Consider the following 23,686-nt stretch of genomic DNA (forward strand, 5'->3'; position numbering starts at 1 on the left):
CAGTTTGCCAAGTAGGAGTCTTCCAAAATTTTTGGCTTAGACGATGGAGTTCTCCTGCGCTTAATCAGTGAGTTGAAACATTTCACTTGGTATTCCATCAGTTCCTGGAGCCTTGTTTTTAGCTCATATTAATGCTTTCTCAGCGTGGATTTCTTCCTTCAGCACCATTGGTTCTTGCTTTGGGGATGGTTGGATGCCAACTGTTCTTTGTGGCACAGTGACTCTGTGCATCCCTCCCATCTTCTTTGGCCGATCCCGGCATCATCCACTTGTTTGCCCATAGAACCTTTCAGAATGGCAATGGGAGGCTCGAATTCTTTTCTTGAGTTCTTTCAATTCAAGATTTGCCGAACATGGTCTTCCTCCAGGTTGCTGGCTAGAAAATAAGCCCTCCCAATTCAGACATCTAGAATCATGGAGATAAGAGGACCCCTGACACCATCACCCAGAAGAAACATTTAAACCTAAAATTAAAATTACCTTTTGACTTCATCTTTGAGCCAAATAATAGTTTCGTCAACTTAGAAAGGAATGCTCGTGCTAAGCATGTGATTCTTTAAAAATTGTTTTTGTTGTGAATTAGGTGGAGCTTTACATATCAGTTCATCTTTCTTGTGTTCTACAACTTTAAGAATGTATCAGCCCTCCCATTAGCTTGACCTGATCTTTCTTTATTCCTGCTTCCCTTTTATCAGGTAATCTCTCCTCCTTCATCAAGCTGCAGAGCCTGGTGGTACCGTGGGTACATACTAAGTTGTGAATGACAAGATCTGCCATTGGAAGCATCAGCTGCTCCCTGGGAGGAAGATGAGGCTTTCTTCTACTCCCATAAAAAGTGACAGTCTCAGAAAGCCACATGGGCAGTTGTACCCTGTCCTATCAGGCTGCCATGAGTTGAAATCAACTCAATGGCAGTGAATTTGTTTCCCTGTTGACGCCTGTTTACCTTCTCCCCTATTCCTTCCTCTCCCCTTCCTTCCCTTGCCATCTCTGGTAACCATCACAGTGTGTTTCCATTGAAGCACTATACTCCCTCCAAGAATCAGCTACAGGTGATCAAGTGGACAGCCGCAATTAGAAAGGACTGATAAGCAGTGAGCTTGTGTTAATGACGAGGTTGGAGTGTGGGAAAGGTTGTCAAGAGAGGTGGCATAACTTGCAGAATATAAGCAAGGTCACTGAATGACTGTCACATGCGGAAAGTCCATGCTTTGTCAGGCAAGCTTTAAACAAAAACTTTACAAAAGAGACAGAATTCCTGCCCAGGGACCTCCAGGCATCCCAACTGTCCCAGATCCCCTCTAAGACATCTAGTCTTCTTGACAATCCAACGCCTAACGGGCTTACGCTTGCGCAGCTGAGTGCTTCCAGGAACCACGTGGTTGCACCTGTGCCAACCAAGACCCCACAACTCCTGCTCTCTTGGACTGGTTACCTAAACCAGTCATACCGAACCCGACTTAGAGACCTGTGAGCAGAAAACCACATCATGCTGACACGGGTCATTACCATTTGGAGTTACCTTTGTTAGGCAACCACGGGTAACTATAAGAATGAAGAAAACATTCTAAACCGGGTGGTGGTGATGATTGTACAACTCCTCTTGACGTAACTGAACTGCAGAGTTGTATGATCTGTGAGTTAGATGCCAATACAACGGTTTCAAAAACAGATGACCCATACATAATCCAATAAACAATGCCTAAGTTAATATTACCAATAACTTTCCAGAAAAAGGAAACCATAGGGGAAAGGCATGAGAAAAACAGAAGGGAAGAGAAAGAGGTGCACTAGCATCCCCCCAATCCCCCCTGAATCATGTCTTCTGCAGTCTCCAGGACTCCCTGCGAACCCACAGAAAGTGGGCACAGACGCAGTTTGAGGGGGCCGGCACAGGGTGCCAGGTACTCACATTGGTGTTACACATCTTGTACTGCCTGTAGGCCCCGATGCAGGAGATCGCCGTAGAGCGAGCAGGCTGGGAGAAGATCTGGGTGGCCCTGCGGGATCCCGCTCCACGATTGCTGTTCATTTCTGAGCCATGGAAGAGACTCGGGGCTGCAGGGAAGGCTTGGTCATTGGTCAAAGGCAGCTGGTACATAGAGGCCTCTGAGGCTTGCAGTCCAGAGATAGGGCCATTGTCACTTTGGTAGAGAGTGCCATGTTGGGGGGGCCGGCTGGCCGGGGAACCATAGCCACGTCTGGAACCAGATGTGCCCTGATACCTGGACCGTCGGGGTGAAGGCCTCTGTCGCCGAAGCCTCTGCGGCAGATGTCCAGTGTCTGTCTGCAGCGGTAAGATGTACGGGGCCTTGCCATAGCCGTACTTGCCAGGGCCAATGGGGCCTCGGGTCCTGCTCCTAAAGAGAAGGAAAGGAGAGGGAAAGAGTCACGGGCCTTCTCGTGCGAACCCCAAAGCCCTGGTGCTGGCAGAGGGGAGTGGGTAGACATGGAAGCTGGAGAGAGTGCTTGTGTTGCCAGAGAGAGTTGTAAGAAGGGAATTCTAGTAGAGGGGAGCATCACAGACCAAGGCACAGTGGCCAGAAAGTGGGGTGACGCTGGGCATCAACACTGGGTGAACAGAAGGGGATAGGAGACATGGGAAAGGTCACAAAAACAGTGTGACGGAAGAAGGTTTCAGTCGTTAGTCTGAGGGATGGAAAGTCCAGGTGGTGATGCTCTCTGGAAGGAGTGAAGTAAGTCATCTAACTCCGACTGACTTGTGAAATGACCGAACTGGATGAAATGACTGCCAAGGTCGCCCCAGCTCTCACAGTATATGCTTCCATAATAATTAATTCTACCTTGATGTAAAATTGGAAATGTGCCCAAGGGTTTCCATGGGATGGCCCCATTAAAATAGCAATCAAGGTGAGACATTGATTTTTGCCCTTGCGAGGAAATTCTTTCTTCACTCTACATAACGACTGAGAATAAATTTTAACAGACCACAAGGTAATTATTAACATCTTTATCTCTAATTGCACCTTCATTCTTAGCTGATAGGATTGAGAATTAAATCACGGTGCAGTGTTTATTTTGCCTGTAGGCATTTCTCGATTAATTTTGGCAACACTCGGGACTCTGTTAATAATCGGGGATCCAGCATGCTGCTTTGAGATGCAATTAATACATTAGTCTTTATATATATATATATAACTTGGATGTAATTTGCCTTTTTCCTTCTTGTGGCAGGCCAGGTAAAATGAATGACATCATGCGAAACTGAAGGAAAGTGTGTGTGTGTGTGTGTGTGTGTGTGTGTGTGTGTGTGTGCAGAACTGAACACCTACCCACATTTCTAACCTCACAGTAAGTGCTGAGTGAAGACCCCCAGCTGAAGGAAACAGAGGAATGATGATATTCAACAGTGCTCCTCAAACGTGAATGTAAGATCTCAAACCACCTGGGGATCTGCTTCCAATGCAGACGTGGCTTCAGGCGGTCTGGGGCAGGGGTAGAGATGCTGCCTTCACAGGTTCCCAGATGATGCTGATGCTGTTGGTCCACAGACTAACCATTCTGAAGAACAAAGTCATAGAATAGAATGCTTCCTCCCTCCCCCACTATCATGATCCCAATTCCACCTTGCAAGTCTGGCTAGACCAGAGGATGTACACTGGTACAGATAGGAAGTTGGAACACAGGGAATCCAGGACAGATGATCCCTTCAGGACCAGTGGTGAGAGTGGCAATACCAGGAAGGTGGGGTAGAAAGGGGGAACCGATTACAAGGATCTACATATAACCCCCTCCCTGGGGGATGGACAACAGAAAAGTGGGTTAAGGGAAATGTTGGACAGTGTAAGGTATGACAAAATAATAATAATTTATAAATTATCAAGGGTTCATGAGGGAAGGGGGAGCAGGGAGGGAGGGGGAAAATGAGGAGCTGATATCAAGGGCTCAAGTAGAAAGCAAATGTTTTGAGAATGATGATGGCAACAAATGTACAACTGTGCTTGACACATGGATAGATGTATGGATTGTGTAAGAGATGTAAGAGCCCCCAATAAAATGATTTTTATAAAAGAATAGAATGGAAACTCAAAAAAAAAAGATAAACATTCTGTGCAATGAAAAGGAGTGATTTCTTTTTGAGGAGAGATAATTTTAAAAAGAAACTCTCAGTGTGGCATATACAAGAGGTTTCCCACATATTCATGGAAAATATGAAGTATGAAAAAAATGCATGGATTTGAAAGCATCTTTGGAATAACAAAATGAACTCGAACTAATTTATTATGGTATGTCTGCACAAGATTTCATTTGAGGCACTAATACAGCCAGGGCATCAGTTTGAAAAGTATCCCTAACAGCCACATGAACAAGAACAAACGTCAAATTGATTGTGAGTCTTGGGTGAAAAACGGTGAAATTATTGGTGCTTTGCAACAAGCTTGAGAAAAATGAGCAGTTTTCACAAGGATAACTTGCTGTAAGAAGGGGCAATATGATACTAAAGACAAAGCCTGAAGAGGCAGAGCATCTACCTTATTTTGCAAGGAGACAATTAACTTGGTTGAGGTCCTAATAGAAGATTATCAACAGCAGAAAGTGCAGTCAACGTCAGTCATCTCATGGTACTTCTGACATATGAAGGGACTTCAACAAGTTCATGGACAACGTGTACTACGGAAACACTATGTATGGATTTCAAAATTATTTTGCACCCAAAGAAGCCGATACTATTGTTACAACATGCCTGAATAGGATCTAGTTTGAGGCAGGGGGCAGGGGCAAGCTCTCACCATGCTCAAGAAAGAACAGCCATGAGTGGAGCATGTTCTTTGGACCACTGATGTCCTTGTGTGTTGGGCCTCTTTGATCCAGTGACAAAATCTAAGATATCAGAGGGGCGACAAGGACGTGACAGCAGCAGAACCAAGAGCAAAAACACAAGACAGAGTGGTAGGTTTCCCAGACCACTGAGCTAATAAATCTGGATTGCCATCCTTTGCAGAGTAGGGTGCCTCCAGGCACTTAATTACAGACCTATGTTTGCTGACCCATGGAGACAGAGCTCATTACCTTCTAACTGAGGCATATGGTGGAATGGATTGCCCTCTGGGAATTTATCGGCAGTGCTAAAGAGCTCTGTAAAACATTGCTTGAGGAGGCAGAGGCCAAGGGGCCAAGTGGCTGGGAGACTTGCCTTGGGGCAAGGCATTGAAGTGGCTGTCTTAAAATCGATATGTGTCCTGAACATTTCTGATCCTACATGATAACATTATATCTTCCCTAATAAACCCACACTTGTGAGTTTGGTCTGTGGGTTGCATGTGGCCATTGTAATGAATTGCCAAACCTATCTGAACAAAAAGTGTCACGGGAGGGACTGTCATTGTCAGAGTTTGTAAGAAAGGTTGGAAGGTGGAGGCATGTCTGACCTCCTTTACATACGACTCTCTCAGGCTGATGGGGAGTTTGATTCGTACAAAGTCAGATGAGGTCGGATGCCACCTCCACATAATTTTTCACAATTGCTTTAAAAAGTATCTTGACCTTAATAGAGCTTATGTGGAAAAATAAAGTTTATATATTTTTAAATATTTATCTTTTAATCCCATTTTCACACAAACTTTCCCCAGTCTCCTTGCATAAAAGACACACCCAAACTGGGAGTGGGGATAGCACTGTTATTCAGAGAGCTCCGATGTTAGGAGATGGGCTGGATTTTAGCCATGCAGAGCCCGCAAGCTAGAGGAGGAACAGGTACTGGTTGATGATCTGTCTAAGCATCTCTTCAGAGACTGCCCATCACCTTTGGCAGGGGGTGTGTGTCATGCTTACAAAGGAGCTTAAAGAAGTTCATGGAAAAGTGGAATTGAGGGATAATGAAATTCTTCCATGAACTGTTTGAGGCCCCCCACTCCCCTCTTGTTTCCTTGGGTGAGGCTCTGCCAGAATGAAAGAAGCCGTCAAATCGCATTGAAACAGCAACCTCCCCGGGAAGATGACAGCTCCCAGAGTAATGACCAGTTCCTTCCCATTAGCAGTCTTAGGAGAAAGGACATCAGGCAGGGTGTGGTGATGAGAGATGCTGATTCCCAAGTACTTGGAATACTTGGGGAAGTGGCAGATTCAATCCCACTGAGTCGGGAGAACCTGCGTTTCACAGGGACTACTCGTGATGGTTTGGAATCCATCTGGCTATTTGCAGGGACCAGTATGGAACTGAAATGAACCCCCTCCCCCCGGGGGGGTAGTTTCTGCATTGGGCTGCTAACCGCAAAGTCAATGGTTTGAAACCATCAGCTGCTCCCATGGAGAAAGATGAGGCGTTCTGATTCTGTAAAGATTTACAGTCTTGGAAGCCTACAGGGGGAGTTGTGCTCTGTCCTATGAGGTTGCTATGAGTCAAAATTGACTTGATGGCAGTGTTTGATTTCGGTTACACAGAACTGGCTGGAGCTGTGAGGTGGCTAAAGAGCACAGATGTGGCCTCGGAGATCCTTATAGTTAGTTACCTCTTACACAGACGCACGCGGTAAGTGTCAGGAGAGGAGGGCAGGCTGTTTAGTTGACTCCTTCCCTTAGTCCCCCCCTAGCCCTCCATAGCCCATCTCTGATGGTTTCCATGGACTGGTGCTTCAGGTTCCTTAGAATCATCGTTCTGTCCACATTCTGAAATACAGACCTCAAGAAAGTAAATGGGAAAACCATGTTTTGGAGACGGATGAAGCTGCAGACTGCCATGTTGATCTCTGAAGCCACGTGTTCTAGGCTTGGATTCCAGTTCTGCCACTCTGTCATTCTGAACCTTTGGGTAAGGTATGCTACCTTCATGTCCCTCAATTGATGCAAACAGAACCCCGATTCGGGTGGGGAAAATGAGGCACCTGAGGTGCCGCATTTAGGAAGCATTTAACCTCTGTGTTTGTACAAGTGCTGGTGGAAACTGCAAACAGGTGAGCGCTCCATTAACTTCTTGCTGTATGCATCTGATTTCTCTCGCCCTTCTCAGTTATACGAAAAGATGGTTCTATTACCTTCCCTATAGTTGTTGTCAAGATTAAATAAATTAATAGGAACAGAGACCTTAACCAATCGCAAGCACGGCGTGCATTTTATACAAGTACTTGCTTTTAGAATAAGAAAGGAAAAGAAAGTTTACCAGCTCTACAAATTTTGGCCAACGACGTGCCCCCGGTTGTCTTCGGTAGAAAATGCGAGGATGACCACTTCGCACCCATGAGAGAGCTATCCTAAAAGGTGGATAATGGCCAGTGTGGGTGAGGACGTGGAGCATCTGCACTGCGAGGGAGACTAAACTGGTGGCGCTCACTGGGAAGGAGGGTGGCCGGTCATCAAAAGCTCCCTTGCAGGGTGTCACAGAACCCAGCAATCTGCTCCTAGGGACACACATGCCCAAGATAACAGAGAGCACTCACACGGAAAGCTTGTTCAGGGGTTTTAGCCGCCTTCTTCATCACAGCCCAAAAAATAGAAAGACCTCAAATGCCTCTCCGTGATTACATAACTAAAAGATGGTATCTAAATATATATGTGTGTGTGTAGCTATATGATGGACATAAAGAGGAGTGAAGTATTAATAGCTATCCCAGCATGGTTGAACCTTCAAAACAGTATGCCAAATTAAGGAAGCCACCCCAAAGTCCACATATTTTATGATCCCATCTCTGTTATCAAGCTGAGTAGGGAAATCTATCGAGATGGAGAGCAGCCGGGTGGTTGACGAAGGAGGTTATGGGGAGTGATTGTGAACAGGTATGGTGAGAATGTTCTGAAATTAGGGGGTGGTGCTGGCTGCCCACCCTGGCAAATGCATTACCAATCACTGAGCTGTATGCGCTAAAGTGATCCGTGTCATGTATGTGAATTAGACAGTCTTAAAGCAGCTGTATGTTTCGATGAAAGCATGACGTTTTTTCTTAATGAGTGCCTGAATAATTACCATCCTACTTACTTAGAAAGATGTTGGGAAAATCAAGTTGAGCTTCCCTAAGAGGGAAACTCATTTCAAAACCTAAAAATAGTTACGGTGTTCCATCACATTGCAACAGCAATGACCAAATCTCTATTGAGTTCTTTCTGTGAGTCTGATGCGTGAGGTTCTACTTGATCACGTTTCCGGGCCTGCAACATAAGTAACAGCACAGCCTCCCTCCTTACTGAGTGAGAGCCAACAGCGAGAGCGGGGCAGCAAGCGCTCTGGCATTGGTTCTAATCCCACTGCTTGCACTGAGTTATTGTAAGCAGCTGAGAAAACGCTGCTCTTGAGATAAAGATGACAGAAAATAGCATTCGTGGGAAGGGCAATAAGCACTTTTTTTTTTTCTGGAAACATACTGGCTACCATCCAGAAGAGCTCGTTATGCGTGACAGTGTCCACCTTTCTGACTGATCGGTGTGCTGTCCACCACGCTCTTGCCTCTTCTGCACACCACCATACTGACATCACCCCTCACCTATCAGCACTAACACTCATAGTTCTATTTCCTGCCCAGAGCTCGTCCCCTGACCACCAGACCTATATACCAAACCTAAGAATTTAAATGCAAATAATGTAGGCATTTTATTGAAATGCAGTTTCTGATTGAGTTAAGTCAGGGTGGGGCTTCTGATCCTGCTTTTAAACAAGCTCTCGGTGGTGTTGTGTTAGGGTCAGAGTTGACTTGGGCTCCGCAGGAATTTCGATGCCTAATCCCCACCGCACCCCCAGTGCATTTATTTATGCTGTAAGCTGTCATCTTTATTATTTCTTCTCTTCCACTGTGTGAGGGTTTGTTTAACTGGTCTTGTTCTAATTGTTGCAGTTAATGTGTTCAGATGTTTAATTATCTCTTCCTTTTTGATGTGTGCACTTACTGCTTTATAAATTGTCCTCTCAGTACTGCTTTTGCTGTATTTCAAGATTTTGATATGTTGCATTTTTGTTCTCATTCGTTTTGAGGAATTTCTTCATCGTGCTCTTTATTTCTTCAGATACCCAGTGGTTTTAAGTAAAATGTTGTTCAGTTTCCATATAATTGATTGTTTTGTGGTTGATGGGCCCTTGGTTGATTTCTAATTTGATAGCATTGGGATCTGAAAGCATGGTTTGTAGTATCTTCATATTGCCTAACATATGATCTGTTCTGGTGTACATTCCATGTGCTCTAGAAAAAAATGCAACTTGTGCTTTTGTTGGTTGAGTGTTCTGTATATGATCACATTGATGAATTATGTCATTTGATTCTTCTGTGTCTTTGTTGATTTTCTTCCTCGTTGATCTGTCTTGGCTCAAAAGTGATGTACTGAAGTCTCCTAGGATTCGTGTATTATGGTCTATGTGGCTCTTCAATTCTATAAAAGTTTGACTAACGTATTTTTAAGGTCTTTCGTGAGTGCTGAGATGTTTACTGTGGTGAAGTCTTCTTGTTCATTATTATAGCATCATTATAGCATGACCTTCTTTGTCTCTCATGGTTTTTACTTTGATGTCAGAATTGTCAGAAATTAATATTGCTAATCCTGCTTCCTTTTTACTACCATTAGGCTTGATACAGTTTTTTTTTCAATACTTTGATTTTCAGCCTGGCAAATCATGCAGTGTTTGTCCTGTGGAGCTGCGAGGTGAGTTCTAACTGCCTGCTGACCATTCAGGGTTCTCCAAGGACTTAACCCCGGACTGTCCAGGCTCTGTGACAAAGTATGTGCCCAATAATGAACTATTGAAGGAATTCAATGCACAGTGAAGAGGTCAAACTACTATTGTCCAAGGGACAGATAGAATCATCTTTCTATTACATCTGTTAAATTTAGGATACTCGAAACATAATATTTTCTGAAACAGTGGCTATACTACTGTAGTGAGAGTGAGAAGGTTTTCTACTCCCATAAATAGTTGCAGTCTAGAAACTCACAGGACTCATTCTACTCTGTTTTCTAGGGTTGCCGAGAGTCAGCATGAACTTGATGGAAGTGGGTTTGGTCTGGCAGACTGTTGTCCGGTCACTGAGACACGGAGAACAAAACATCTCTCTTTACGTAGGAGGGAGGGGCCACCTCTACTGGGCGATGTCATGCCTGAAGAAGAAACAGGAATGGGAGGCAGAACCCAGTGGAGGCTAATATTCAGCCTTTCTTCTCACAAAGAAGAAAAAATAAGGTCAGGGGAAGTCAGTGATGCCCATTAGAGCCAAAAGCCACCAGGGTGTCAGCAGCCTGCAGCTGGAAGAGACTAGTTTCTTGTACAGAAGAGAACAGATATAATGAGGGGCCTACCTTCCAGAAGCCAGCCTGTGTTTCTTAAATTGTACATGCTTATTTCCCTTTCGTTCCTCCATGCCTCCCAGTCGAGTTTCTGTGAGAGGCCCAGCCTCTGATCTACCACACGTGGGCCATGGCATTCAACTGAGCAGCAGCCTCTGTGTTTGGCTGGTGGGGCCACAGGAGGCAGAGCCCATGTGCCCAGAGCAAAGGGGAGCTGACATTGGGGCCAAGTAAGAGTCTTCTTGCGCTGCTCAAGAAGTTGTGGGTTTACCGTAGTAAAGAGCTCCTGCCATCGATAACAGCGCAACAGTGGAAGGGGACCCAGGATTCATGGAAGAACGTGGAGTGGCTCACAAGACTCACGGCTGCCTGGGGGAAATGAAGAGATCATCCAAGCAGCTCCACTTGGGACCAGGCTTTGCGGTCCTTAGCCAATACATTTCTGCCCCTTAGCACCCCTTGCTCTCTTGACACCGCTCTTCCAGAATGATGTTGAAGACTTCAGCCCCAGAGAGAGAAGACCCAGAGATTAGCATGCGAAGCTAGGTGATTGCTGCAGAATTTGGAAAACTAGCTTTCTGTGTCGAGAGACAGAGTTTGGGGCAGGGCGGGGTAAAGGGTTTCGACTCTCGAGTAAGAATGTGTGAGAACACAGCACGCCTCTTCCCGAGCTTCAGGAAATTAAGAAGGGGCGCGTGGGCAGGCAAGAAGGCAGCTAAGAAGCTCCAGAGGTGTGATGGTGTTGTCATCAGCTGCTAACTGAAAGATGGGTGGTTCAAAGCCACCAGTCAGTCTTCAGGAAAAGGCAGAGGCAGTTTGCAGTAACGACTGACAGCTTTGGAAACATCATGGGGCAGCTCTACTGGGTCCCGCGGCACCGCAACGAGCAGTAGCAGGTGGGCCGGGCTGCAAATGGATTAACTAAAGCGTACGGAGCCTTTGTGACACAGGCCTATGCATTTGGCTGCTAACTAAAAGGCAGCAGTTTGAATCTCCCAGTGGCACTGCAGGGCGGAGGAAAAAACTGGTGATCTGCTTCTATAAAGATTAGAGCCTTCCGAAGGATTAAGCCCCCTGGGGCAGTTCTAGCTCATCACAAAGGGGTTACTAGAGTGGACTCTGACTAGAAGTCACTGCCCACCTTCCCCATCTGGGAGAAGAGGAGAAGGAAAAAGATGGAGTGGGGGAGAGTGGGGGAGAGCTAAGCTTGAATTCTGGCTGGACGCTGTTTAAAGTGAAGTATCTGAGTTCCCTGAATGAGCACGGCTTTCCTGCAGCGCAGCAGAAACAGAGGTTTATGAATGAAGACAAGTTTCGTTACAGAACAATAAATCACGTTTTGCATATCTGTGTTGTGACTGTAAATTACAAGCATGAAACGCAACCTAACTAAACACACACACACACACACACATGCTCAGTGCCATCAAGTCTGTGCCACCTAAGAGCAGCGACCCTATAGGGCAGAGAACTACCCCTGTGCATTTCTGAGACTGAAACTTTTCATGAGAGTTGAAGGCCCATCTTTCTCCTGAAACAACCTAAGCATCCTTAAATAGAAAAATAAACACCAAACTGCTATTCTCAAATCAATTCAGATCATGGCATTCCTATAGGACTGAATAGAACCACCCTATAGAGTTTCCAGGCTTGCAAACTTCACGGAACTTTACAACTCATAACCTGTCCTGCCTTATCTTCTCCTGCAGGGCAGCTGCTGAGTTCGAACTGCTAATGAATGACTAAGTCAGTCAGCAGAGCCCTGTAGCCACTGTGCTACAAAACTCCTTAACCAAGAGAACCAAGAAGTAGTTAAATCACACTCAAGCAAGCACACAACTGAGCACAGTACCAGAGAGTCCGTTCAGACTCCTAGCACCCGACCACAGAACCAAACTCACTGCCGTGGAGTCAACACCAGCTCATAGGACCAAGTCATATGCTCCCTTGGCAGATTGCAGACTTGACAGGAGCAAGCCGCCCCTCTGCCTTCCAAGTTCAGCTGTGTCCCACACAGATACTGGAGCACTGTGAAACTGGACTCTTGGAAGAAGACTGAGCATTAGGACTGGAGGAAGGCTCACTAACAACCTGTGTGACATGCAGATGACACAACCTTCTATTTTAAAACACTGATGACGCGCCTCTGCATAGAAAATAAAGTTCTAAGTAAAATCCAAATGAATCTGTAGACCTATATGTCAGGCAGGGTTCTCTAGAGGAACAAAACCATGAAGACCTATGTGTGAGGCAGGGTTCTCTAGAGGAACAAAACCATCAGCATTTCTCATCTGTGGCTCAACAAAGGACACCTCTCTGGATCACTTCAACTTAAAACAAACTCATGGCCATCGAGCCCATTCTGGCTAATAGCAACCCTACCGGGCAGAGTAAAACTTCCCTGGTTCCTGAGGTGGTAACGCTTTACGGGAGTAGAACATCTCAGCTTTCTCCCTCAAGGCGGCTGGTGGTTTTGAACTGCTGACATTGTGGTTAGCATCCCAATGAGTAACCTGCTACATCCAAGGGCTCCTTTTAGGATGACTTAGTAGAGAAGAAAAGCTCCTGCGTTTCAATAACCAAGATGTCAAGGCCACCCCATGTATCTGGGTGGGAAATGAAGTGACCTGGGAAAATGAAAAGTCAGTTGACCCTGGCCCCACCACTCACCTGTCACTTTGTTGTACTCCTGTACCCCATAGCTAGCAGGTGGCTATGGCACCAGAAGCTATGCCATCGGTGTTTCAAATACAGGCAGGGGCACCTATGACAGCCAGGATTCGACAGCGCCTCCAGACTAGGACAGACTACAAAGAAAGGCCTGACAACCTGCTTCTGAACATTAGCCAATGGACTGAAAACCCCAAGGATCACAACAGAATAGCGGCCAACACTGTGCTAGAAGGTGAGCTCCCGACATTGGACAACATTACACTAGCCACAAGAATGGACAACAATCATGAAACAGTGCAGGACAGGGAAACGTGTTGGTCTGCTACAAAGAAGGTCGTTATGAGTTGGAACCAACTCTGTGGCAATTAGCAAGGCACTAGGCGCACAGGTGGTGGTTGTTACGGGCTTTCCAGCTGCTGCTGACTCACGTGACTCTACGTACAACCTCACGTGACCCTACGTTCACAACCGCACAAAACCCTTCTCGGTCCTGTGCCGTGCTCACCGTCCTATGCCCAAGCCCAGTGTTGCAGCCGCCGTGCCAACCCATCATGTCAACTCTTCCCCCTTTGTGCTACCTCTCTACTTTACCAAGCATGATGCCCTTGTCCAGGGACTGGTCTCTCCTGACAGTAAGTCCGAAGTATGTCATGAGACGAGGTCTCACCATCCTTGCGTCGACAGAGCATGATTGCTGGACTTCTTTGAGGCAGATTTGTTTGTTCTTTGGGAAGTCCTTCAATATTCTTCACCAGCACTATCGTTCAAAGCCATGGGCACATGAAGGGTTCTGGAACGCCGCTCTTCTCAAGGACGGCATATTCGGTTATGAGCGGCACAGCTGAATAGCGTTACATAGTCAATAAAACATGAGGAACCCCTTTCCGGTATTCTTGATTTTCAGCCAAGATCCACTGGACATTAGCAATGATGCCCCTTGTTCCACATTCTCGCCTGTCTCAGGCCTGAACCTCTGGCAGCTCCCTGTCAGAGAAGTCATTAGATTGAAACGCTTCTATAACGTGATTGCCAGCTTTGTTTCTCTCCCAGGCCATCATTTCCAACTACTTTTCCTTCGTCTTTGTTGCTCGCTTTTGCATTTCCATATCTCCAACATCAATTCTAATGGCATGTTTGATCAATTTCAGATTGAATACATAGGTAAAATTCTTCAACATTTGTATCACCAGCTTTAGTAATTGTTGCATAAATCTTAATAATGGTGTGTTGACTGAATTCGTTTATATTCAGATAGATACTATCCTACTTCAGACAGCTTGTACTTCAAGACGGATCTTGAAATGTCCTTTTATACAATGCCTGTGACCCCATTTCTCTTGGATCTGTTGTTATTGGTATAGAAAACCATAGGACTGTCTGGTTCCAAAGAGCCACCACCAGACCATCTCAGCTCACAAATGCCAAGGAAATCAATCTTTATGCATCCCATTGCATTTTTTCATGACTTCCAATTTTCCTAGATTCATACTTTGTACACTCCCAGTTCTAATTACTGATGGGTGTTGGTATTTCTTTTCATTCAGAGCCGCCTAGAAATCTCTAAAATCCCAGAATATGGGGGAGGAAAACTAAAAGGCGGCAGAGGGGCAGCAACTGAGGGCTAGAAAGAGGTGTGAGCACCGAGGAATCAGATGCTAGACATCAAGCTGTACTAACGGGAGCATGCAACCCAGCTAACACTGGAGAGAGCACCAGCTCCATCTCCCCCTGCTCCACCTGCCAAAGGGAGGAAGGACAGCATCTGTTAAGTTCAAAGAAGCTGCGAGCTTCGGGTTGACTGCAGATGTCTTCTTAGAAGTTCCGCAGAGGAAGCTGCCGTCAGGGCTGCCGCCGGCAATACATTCTCTGGTGTGTACAGAAGAGAAGATGCAACGTATTGACCTCTCAGGGCGACCAGAATTAAGATAATGAAAGAAAGCCTTCCTGGTTGCCTGCTGCGCACACACTGTCACGTTCTTGGGCTGGTTGGGCCGGATCTGCTGCTGCTGCTTCCCGGGACATAATAAAGTCTGCATCCCAAGAGTCAGCTGACAGGTTTGCTCTGAGCCCCGGGAGCAGAAAGATCCCTTTGGGGGTAAACATGTGGGTGGAAGGAACAAAGGCGCAGAGGGCAGTAAGGAATGTGTTCTGAGAAAGGCAAAGGAAAGAGGTTTTTATCCAAGTGGCTTCAGGAATACTAAGAGGAGCCTGTGTGCTCTGGTGACACAATTAAGAGCTCAGCTTGTAACTGACAGGTCGGTGGTTCAAATACACCCAGCAGTTCCAACGGAGAAAGACCCGACTATCTGCTTCTGTGAAGATGACAGTTTAGGAACCAGAGGCGGTCATTCTGCTCGGTCCCATCTCCACTTCCATGCAACCGCCCCAAGTTCAAGTCTTAACCGATGTACCTCATGCACAGCCACTTGTCTGTAGGTGCAGCCATGCATGTGATGACAGTGCAGTGGCTTTCAACAGAGGCCTGACAATCTACTTCAGAAAACCAGTCAATGAAACCCCAAACAGAGCAGAAGAGAGGATGGCTTCATTTTATTTTGTGCCAGGCAGACTGCCCCAAATTGAGGAGGGCACAGGCTCCCCTGGGACAGAGAAGGTAGCATGGGGTGGTAGAAAAAGCCTAGGGATCCCCCCAGACAGCCCCGGTCGGTCCCTGATGACCTGTGATCATGGAACATCTTTCTACAGCTCTTAATGCCAGTGTTAAGGAGGGATAAGACCCCCGGTGACGCCAAGTTAAGCAAGCTTTTACAACCCGAATGGTCGGTGCTTCAAACTCACCTGGTGGGCTCCAGGGCAGACTGGCCTAGAAATCGGCTTCTGTCAAGATTACAGCTATAAAAACCCTGGGGAGCAATCCTATGATGTCACATGGGGCGCTTGGTGTCGAAAATCGAATGGTCAACCCTGAACCCCAATCAAAGCAGCAATGCCAAATGATCTGTGACTGCAGGTCCCATGAAATAATGCAGGTGACGTGCCTCACACAGGGCTTGGGCCTCAGCAGACACCTCTGAATGGTGGTTACTGTGACAGAGCCCTGGCCCCAGAGGAGACGGACACACAGCCTCTGGCCTTGACAGGTGAAGTTCACCAAAGAGGCGCCCAGCCAAATACGGGCCTGAGCAGTACAGAGATGGCTTTGCATGGCGGAGGGGGAAAATCAAACAGTAATGCATTCATGCCTGAGAAGAGCTCTCTTGAGAGCCAGAGTTGTTGCTAGGGTGGGTTGTAATCCGAACCTGAACTCGATAGGGGCTTAGGAGGAAGCAAATGCAATTACCGTGTGGCATGGTACCTGGCCAGAGCAGGTGCTCAGCAAGCACAAGCTCATAACCCAGCTCCCCTGAGGATTCCCAAACAGTCCCCCCAATCTTGGAGGTTGACCCCCAGGAGCTGGAAGGAAGCTGAAGTGCTCCTTTCTCTCCAAGTCCTGCTGGTCAGGCCTATACCTTCCAAGACGATTCGTGGGGCAACGAGCATTGCTTGAGCATCTTTTATACAAGAGGCCCCAGGAGGAAGAAAAGGCCTTCCTCCCACAGCCTGCTGGTTGTCTGTCCCACGTGGGATTTTCACACCAGGTGCTAAGACGCCCACCTCATTTTTTCACGTGTCAAGCACAACAATGCATAGGTTCCTTCCTTGCAGTAGAGGAAGTCATTTGGGTGCCAATCTGGTGCCCTCCCTCAATTACTTGAAGGGAAGGGGGATGTGTTCTAAGATCTTAGTTAACCCCCATCCCCACCCCCTGAATATTTCTCCTGCCGTGCTGGAGACCCAGGTCTCGCTCTCAGTCAGTGCACTGCGTGCGGAGCCACCCGCCAGTGGCTTGTGGGTGGGTGGCTATGATGATGAACAGGTGTCAATGGAGCTTCCAGAATACCACAGATTAAGATAAAAGGCCGGGCCATCTACTTCCAAAAGCCAGCCCCCGGAGACGCCAATGGACCACAACTAGCTAATGGATGACTCATGAGGACTGGGAAGTGCTACATTCTGTCATCACGGGGCTGACTTGGTGGCAGCTAACAACAAAAACCACCACCTACACGAATGATTTCAGTATTCCAAGGTCTCCAACCCACTGCCATCAAGTTGACTCCAACCCAGAGCAAATCTATAGGATGGAGTAGAACTACTCCTGAGAGGTTCCATGGAGAGGTTGGGGGTAGGGAGGGAGTGCAGAGGGGGAGGTGAATTGCTAGCTGCAGTTAGCATCCCAATGCCAAGTCCACCAAGCCTCCAAGGCTCCTTGCCTTTCAAGGTAGCAACCGTTTGTTGTACGCTTGCCAAACAAGTGCCTGCTGCAGTGACCCCACTGAACGGTTGCTGCAAACAACCAACTTTTCTGTTTTCTGCATGAGGAAGCTGAGTGTCATGGGCTTCAAAGCCAGCTCCCCAAGCCATACATGTGTGTGCACGGATATGATTGCAACGTGGACAAATGTTACTGAAGGGATGGCTGGCAAACTCTGAAACAGCTGCAGAGCTGCCACCTAGTACCGTTTGTAAATACCAGAGGGGGTGTCACCGAGCATCACAGGTTTGGACAGGGAGTTTATTAGGAAACAAGGGTGGAAATTACTTTAAAATTACTTTAAAATCCACCAAGGAAATGCTTCCACCAGTGAGCTTCCACGATGAGCTACGTTCCAGTGACCAAGGGAAAAGGAAATGTTTCCAGCTGTTGATAGTCCCAATGGACCATATGTTTTTTTATGTGAGACATGAGGGAATAAAGCAAACATCATGTGCCTGGGGGTCAAACCAGGAAGCAGCAGAATGCTGCAGGGCAAAGCCTGGGCTGGGTATGAGAGGATGTAGCCAGTGGGTGGAGGGAGGCAGGAATGCAGCCAGTGAGTAGAGGGAGGGTCCTGGAGGCAGACCCTCTGTTCCAACTTCCTATTCCACTTCCTCCTAGCTCTGTGACCCATGACTTATCAGCTCATCTCTCTAAGCTCCAGATACTGAATGCCTAAGGCCCAGCAGATGTGGCTCTGACTCTGAGACCCAACCCACTGCTATTCCAACTCCTAAGACCTACAAGATGGAGTAGAAATGGCCCCCTCATCCAGGGCTTCTAAGTCAGCCTGCTTTATGGAAGCAGATTCCCTGTCTTCCTCCTGTGGCATCACTCCTGGGTTTGAACCACGAATCTTTTGATTAACAGCCAAGCATGTAATCACTGGGTTATGAGGTTCCACTTCAATAAGCGTTTACATGCCCACTGCCATCGAGCAGATTTTGGTGCATCATAACCCTCTAGGACAGAGAGAACTTGCTCCTTAGGCTTTCTGAGACTGTAAATGTGTAAGGGGGCAGAGAGCCTCATCTTTCTTCCGAGGAGCAGCTGATGGGTTTGAACCACCGACCTTGTGGTTAAAGCATGACACTTAACCCATTGTGTCACATAGTGCATCCTCAGAAAATCTACTTGTTTTATCACTAGAGTTGATCCCAAAGAATGACATGGCCAAGAAAGGGTCTTTGGGCCGATCAGAAGGTAAGGGTTCTATAAAGCCCTTAGAGGGGCTGTCAGCACTATTTTTAGGAGAACCACATAAGGAAGACATGTGTAACATAGGTCAGTCACAGAAATGGTCCCGGAACTGCCTTACATATCAGTAAACTGTATCCAAGCTGTAGACACAGGGCCAGTGGAAACTGTAGGGGCTTCGGGCTCAGGCAACCCTGAACAGGAAACCCAGCTCTGTGCCTTACTGAGCTGGGCCCCTCACTCACTGCTATAGAGTTCAATACTGACTCGGAGTGACCCCCTGTGGGTTCCTGAGACTGTAACTGTTTACAGGAGTAGAAAGCCCAGTCTGTCTCCTGAGGAGCTGCTGGCGGTTCTGAACGGCTGACCATGCAGATCAAAGTCCAACATGTAATCACTATACCACCAGGGCAACATGGACCTGCCTCCTAGGGCCTCCTTTATCTCCCAAGTCCCCAGCTTTAAAATGCCGGCTGCTTGAGGGACCAACTCAGACATGCAAACGATAATGCCGTCATTACCAGGAATGGACCAACCCGGGCACAGGCAGGATAGGCAAAGGCAAAGGCAGCCTCGCCTCCAGAAGCTCGTGCCGGGGAACTTCCCACCCCTTTCATCCTTATATATGACGGCATCATGGCCGAGCCTGCTTGCCTGGCACCAGGCAAGTCAAAGCCCTGGGTGTCCCAGAGGCAAAGCTGGCAATCCCCCTTCTTGGGCCCACATCTTGTTGGCAGCTTTTCCCAATGCCCCATCATATCTTCCTTCTGCGAGCGGAGTTATGAATGGCGTGGAGGGGGTTCAATGCCACGTTCTGAGGGCAGATGCGATCTTCATTCAGATAACTAATGAAATACTTCTGACACTTCAGGAAATGCCACCGGACCTGACCAAGGGCTGCGAGCAGAAGTACACAAGTTGCAATCTGGCTCCAATCTTTCCGAACCTACAGGCAGAAATGCTCAGACAGGCGGACCCGGCTCTGCTACACGACTCGCTACTGAAAAGCAAGGGGGAAGGAGGTTTTCGACTTAGAAACCAAACCATGTCGAAACACCCCTTCTCTGGTGAGCATCGACAGGTCAAATGATCCGTGCACTGAGTGGACTTTCTGCTTCCGACGGCAAAGAAACAAAATTTGCCCTGCAGGAAGAAAGCACCAGAGACCAAGTGCAAGGGATGGGATACACACTGCAAACAGATGTACCTGCTCTCTCTGCTAACGGCCCAGATGTCCATAGAGGTGCTCCCCACAAGGCCTGAGCGCTCCATGCCCTGGACCATGGGGTTTCAGGGTCCCCAGATGTAACAAGACTCCCTAGGTAGAGGTCATGTGGTTTCGTGACGTTTAATTAACAGAGAGTTTCCTTATCCAGAATCCCAAAGAGGCCACCGCCGCTCCAGGAGCTCGCCAGACAGTTACCAATAGCGAAATGCAGAGACGCCAAGTCGGTGGACAGGGAAGGTGGGGCTGAAGAAAACAAATGAGCCCTGTCCACAGCCAGGGACAGTTCCCCAGGGAGGGGGGAATGGAGGGATGGGGCCTACCATCTAGACCTGGCCTTGTCTGTCCTCACTCAGAACTAATGAACTTCGACAAGTAAAATGTGCACAGACTTGCACACGTACACACACACACTGCACTCATACACAGGTACACACGCACATATACACACGCACATCCATACACATGCACACATTTACATGCACGGAGCCACACACTCATAAGCATATAATACCCATGCATACACATGCACACATTTACATGCAGGCAAACACATACACACGTACATGTGTACGGGCATAAGCATACATGCACTTTCACCTGCCTACAACCACACACACTCAGAAACAGGCACAATTCTGTGCACACACATCCAGAAGTTCAAACACACCCATTCAAAATCACAAACAATTCCGCACACACACATGCACAGACTCGTACCCTTACCCAAGTGCACACGACCCATGTTCAAACACACGTGCGTATGCACATTCCCAAGTTAGCAGCATGTGCACACAGACTCAAACACATGTAAATGCACACACTCCTGCATACACCTATGTGTAGACACACACCAAGCCCCAAAATGATGAGGACTTACCGTGGCCCTCCAGGACAGAGTAGAACTGCCCTTGTGGATTTCTGAGACGTTAACGCTTTATGGAAGTAGCAAACCTCCTCTTTCTCCTGGGGAGGGGACAGCGGACTCCAATTGCTCACCTTGTGTGGGTAGTGGCCCGATGTGCAACCGCTACGTCACCAGGACTCCCTGTGAGGGTACCTGCACGCACACACACACACACACACACACACACACGTGGAAATTACAGAGGGGCAAGGGACTCTACACTCAATAATAACAAAGTCACCAGCCTGTATTGATTTTGAACAGTATCATTTTCAAAAGATTTGTCCAGTGTTTGCCTCATTTGACTTTCTTACCAGGTTTGTACAGGAGAATGAGATCATGTAATTATCACATTTTGTAGAGCACATTATATGATTCCCGTAGGTCATTCGGGTCGGTAAGAAATGGGGTCTATGGACTCCCAGCCAGGATTTTCTCTAAGGTCAGAAAGGCAAACACTTCTAATAGAGATGGGCTGATGTCCAGAGGAAGACCAAGAGAAGAAGTCAGACATGTGAGGACACTTTTAAGAGCGTGTTATGAGGTCCAAGTCCGAACAGAGGGATGGGGAGGGTGGATGCATCTTGAACAAAAAAGCCAGCACATTCCAGAAGTGTCTGGAAGCTGTGTGTTCCAGTCACCATCTTCTGTTTCCATGACACCACATGACAGAAATGATGGTGGGAACTTGTACGGCAGCAACCAGGCATCAGCAACCCAGCAACACAGAGCAAGAGGCTCTGATGAACAGGCCTGGGCCCTTTACTTTATAAATAGGGGAATGAAGGCCCCAAGAAATGACACGACTTTTCTAGGATCAAAGCATTACAGGCAGAGCTACCAAGGGAACCCTGGACAATGGGCTTTGAATAGAGAGCTGTATCAAGTGGCCTCAGATAGCTGCTTCTTTGACTTCCCTTTTTTAAATCATTTTATTAGGGGCTCATACAACTCTTATCACAATCCATACATACATCAATTGTGTAAAGCACATTTGTACATTCATTGTCCTCATCATTCTCAAAACATTTGCTCTCCACTTAAGCCCCTGGCATCAGCCCATTTTTTACATTCCCTCCCCACTCTCCCTCCCTCATGGACCCTTGATAATTTATTATTTTGTCATATATTTCCCTGTCGGACGTCTCCCTTCACCCCCTTTTCTGTTGTCCGTCCCCCAGGGAGGAAGTCACATGTAGATCCTTGTAATCAGTTCCCACTTTCCAACTCACCCTCCCTCCACCCTCCCAGTATTGCCACTCACACCACTAGTCCTGAAGGGATCATCTGCCCTGGATTCCCTGGATTTCCAGTTCCTATCTGTACCAGTGTACAAACTCTGGTCTAGCCAGACTTGCAAGGTAGACTTGGGATCATGATAGTTGGTGGGAGGGGGGGGGCGGGGGAGGAAGCATTTAGGTACTAGAAGAAAGTCGTAATTCTCATCGTTGCTACATCACACCCTGACTGGCTCATCTCCTCCCCGAGACCCTTCTGTAAGGGGATGTCCAGTGGCCTACAAATGGGATTTGGGTCTCCACTCCATACTCCCCCCCCCCCCCGCCCCATTCACTGTGGTAAGAATTTTTGTTCTGATGATGCCTTATACCTGATCCCTTGGACACCTCGTATTCACACCAGCTGGTGTGCTTCTTCCATGTGGGCTTTGTTGCTTCTGAGATAGACCGCCGCTTGTTTACCTTCAAACCTTTAAGACCCCAGATGCTATATCTTTTGCTAGCCAGGCACCATCAGCTATCTTCGCCACAATTGCTTTTGCACCCATTTGTCATCAGCCAGCGATCACATCATGGAGGTGAGCACATGGTCGGCCGTCACCCTGATTACTAGTGCGTCCTGAAAGGACACTTTAAAGGGTGGTGGGGAAAGCACACTCACCCACCCCTCCTTTCTTCTTCTTAGCTTCCTTTGGGGAAATAGTTTTGCTAAATTCCTCACGGACACCAACCAGACATGCAACAGGGAAGAGTGGTGAGAAGTCCTGCTAGCAAAGAAACGGTTTCATTACTTGGAATTCTAGAGTTCAAGTACAGTTACAGTGGGATGAAGACTGACCCCAGTCCTAGTGGCAAAGTGGTTACACGTTGGGCTGCTCACTGAAAGCTCAGCAGTGGGAAGTCACCATCTGCTCTGAAGAAGAAAGACAAAGCTTTCTATTTCAGCAGAGTTACAGTCTTGGAAACTCACAGGGGAAGTCCGACCCCCCAAGCCATAGGCTCACTAGGATTTGGAACTGTCATGATGGCAGTGAGTTTGTTGTATTTGAAAAAGGTTTAGTCCACAACCCAGAACCTTGTAAGGCAAGAGTGTCTCTCTGCAGAGGTGATAAAATTAAGGATCTTGAGAGGGTCATTGCTCGGGATTACCTGGGTGGCCCAATGCTACCACAAGTGGCCTTGTAAGAGAGAAGCAGGGGATCGGAGATAGCTGGAAGCAAGAGGCTGCGAGGAAGGGGCCACAAGCCAGGGAATGCAGGCAGCCTCTAGTCTAGAAGGCAAGATGTGCAAGAAATAGAGTCTCCTATGAAGCACCCAGAAGGAAGTGTCTAGAAGCCTTCCTGCTGCCACCTTGACTTGACACTTCTGAATTGTGGAAGTCAAGGCAAGTGAATTTGTGTTGAAAGTCACTAAAAGTGTGTGTCACAACAGCAAGACAAAATTAAACACCACCATCAGTTACCCTGGCTTCTTAAGGTTTTCAGAGATGGGTCAGCTCAGTCAAACATTCTGAAACGGAGCAACGGAGAGACTCAGGCTGAGTGTACACAGAGCACACAATTATGCCTCAAAACAGCAAAGAGTTGGCCATCTGTGATTACAGGGATTGTCTTTCTCAAAGAATAGCAATTTCACTCTCCTTAGGAATGCTTAGAAGGTCCTCCCTGGCCAGGAGCCCATGGACTTCCCCAGTCCCCCCTGGACACTTGTGCACACGCAGCCCGAGTTCCAGCCAAATCAGACCAGGCACGGCTGTCTAAACGTGACACACTTGCGCGGCCTGCAGGTCTCCACCCCAACCCCACCCCAGCTTTGGCACTTTCCCCAAGCTTAGACTCTGGCGATTCCCATTGCGCAAAGTTCAATGGCCCAAAATACAATGGACTGTGTTGGGGTAAACGCTGGAGGAT

At 47.4% G+C, this 23,686-nt stretch overlaps 1 protein-coding gene across 1 annotated transcript in view; it reads right to left on the reverse strand.

The window, feature by feature from the left end:
• Positions 1 to 23,686, reverse strand: part of THSD4 (thrombospondin type 1 domain containing 4) — a 726,614-nt gene that overhangs the window by 563,054 nt on the left and 139,874 nt on the right. Inside the window, exon 5 of the mRNA XM_075535168.1 lies at positions 1,913 to 2,360. Coding sequence (XP_075391283.1) covers positions 1,913 to 2,360 — 448 coding nt within the window. The remainder of the gene's footprint in view (positions 1 to 1,912; positions 2,361 to 23,686) is intronic.

Source organism: Tenrec ecaudatus, chromosome 17 (genome assembly GCF_050624435.1).
Source record: "Tenrec ecaudatus isolate mTenEca1 chromosome 17, mTenEca1.hap1, whole genome shotgun sequence".
NCBI lineage: Eukaryota > Metazoa > Chordata > Mammalia > Afrosoricida > Tenrecidae > Tenrec > Tenrec ecaudatus.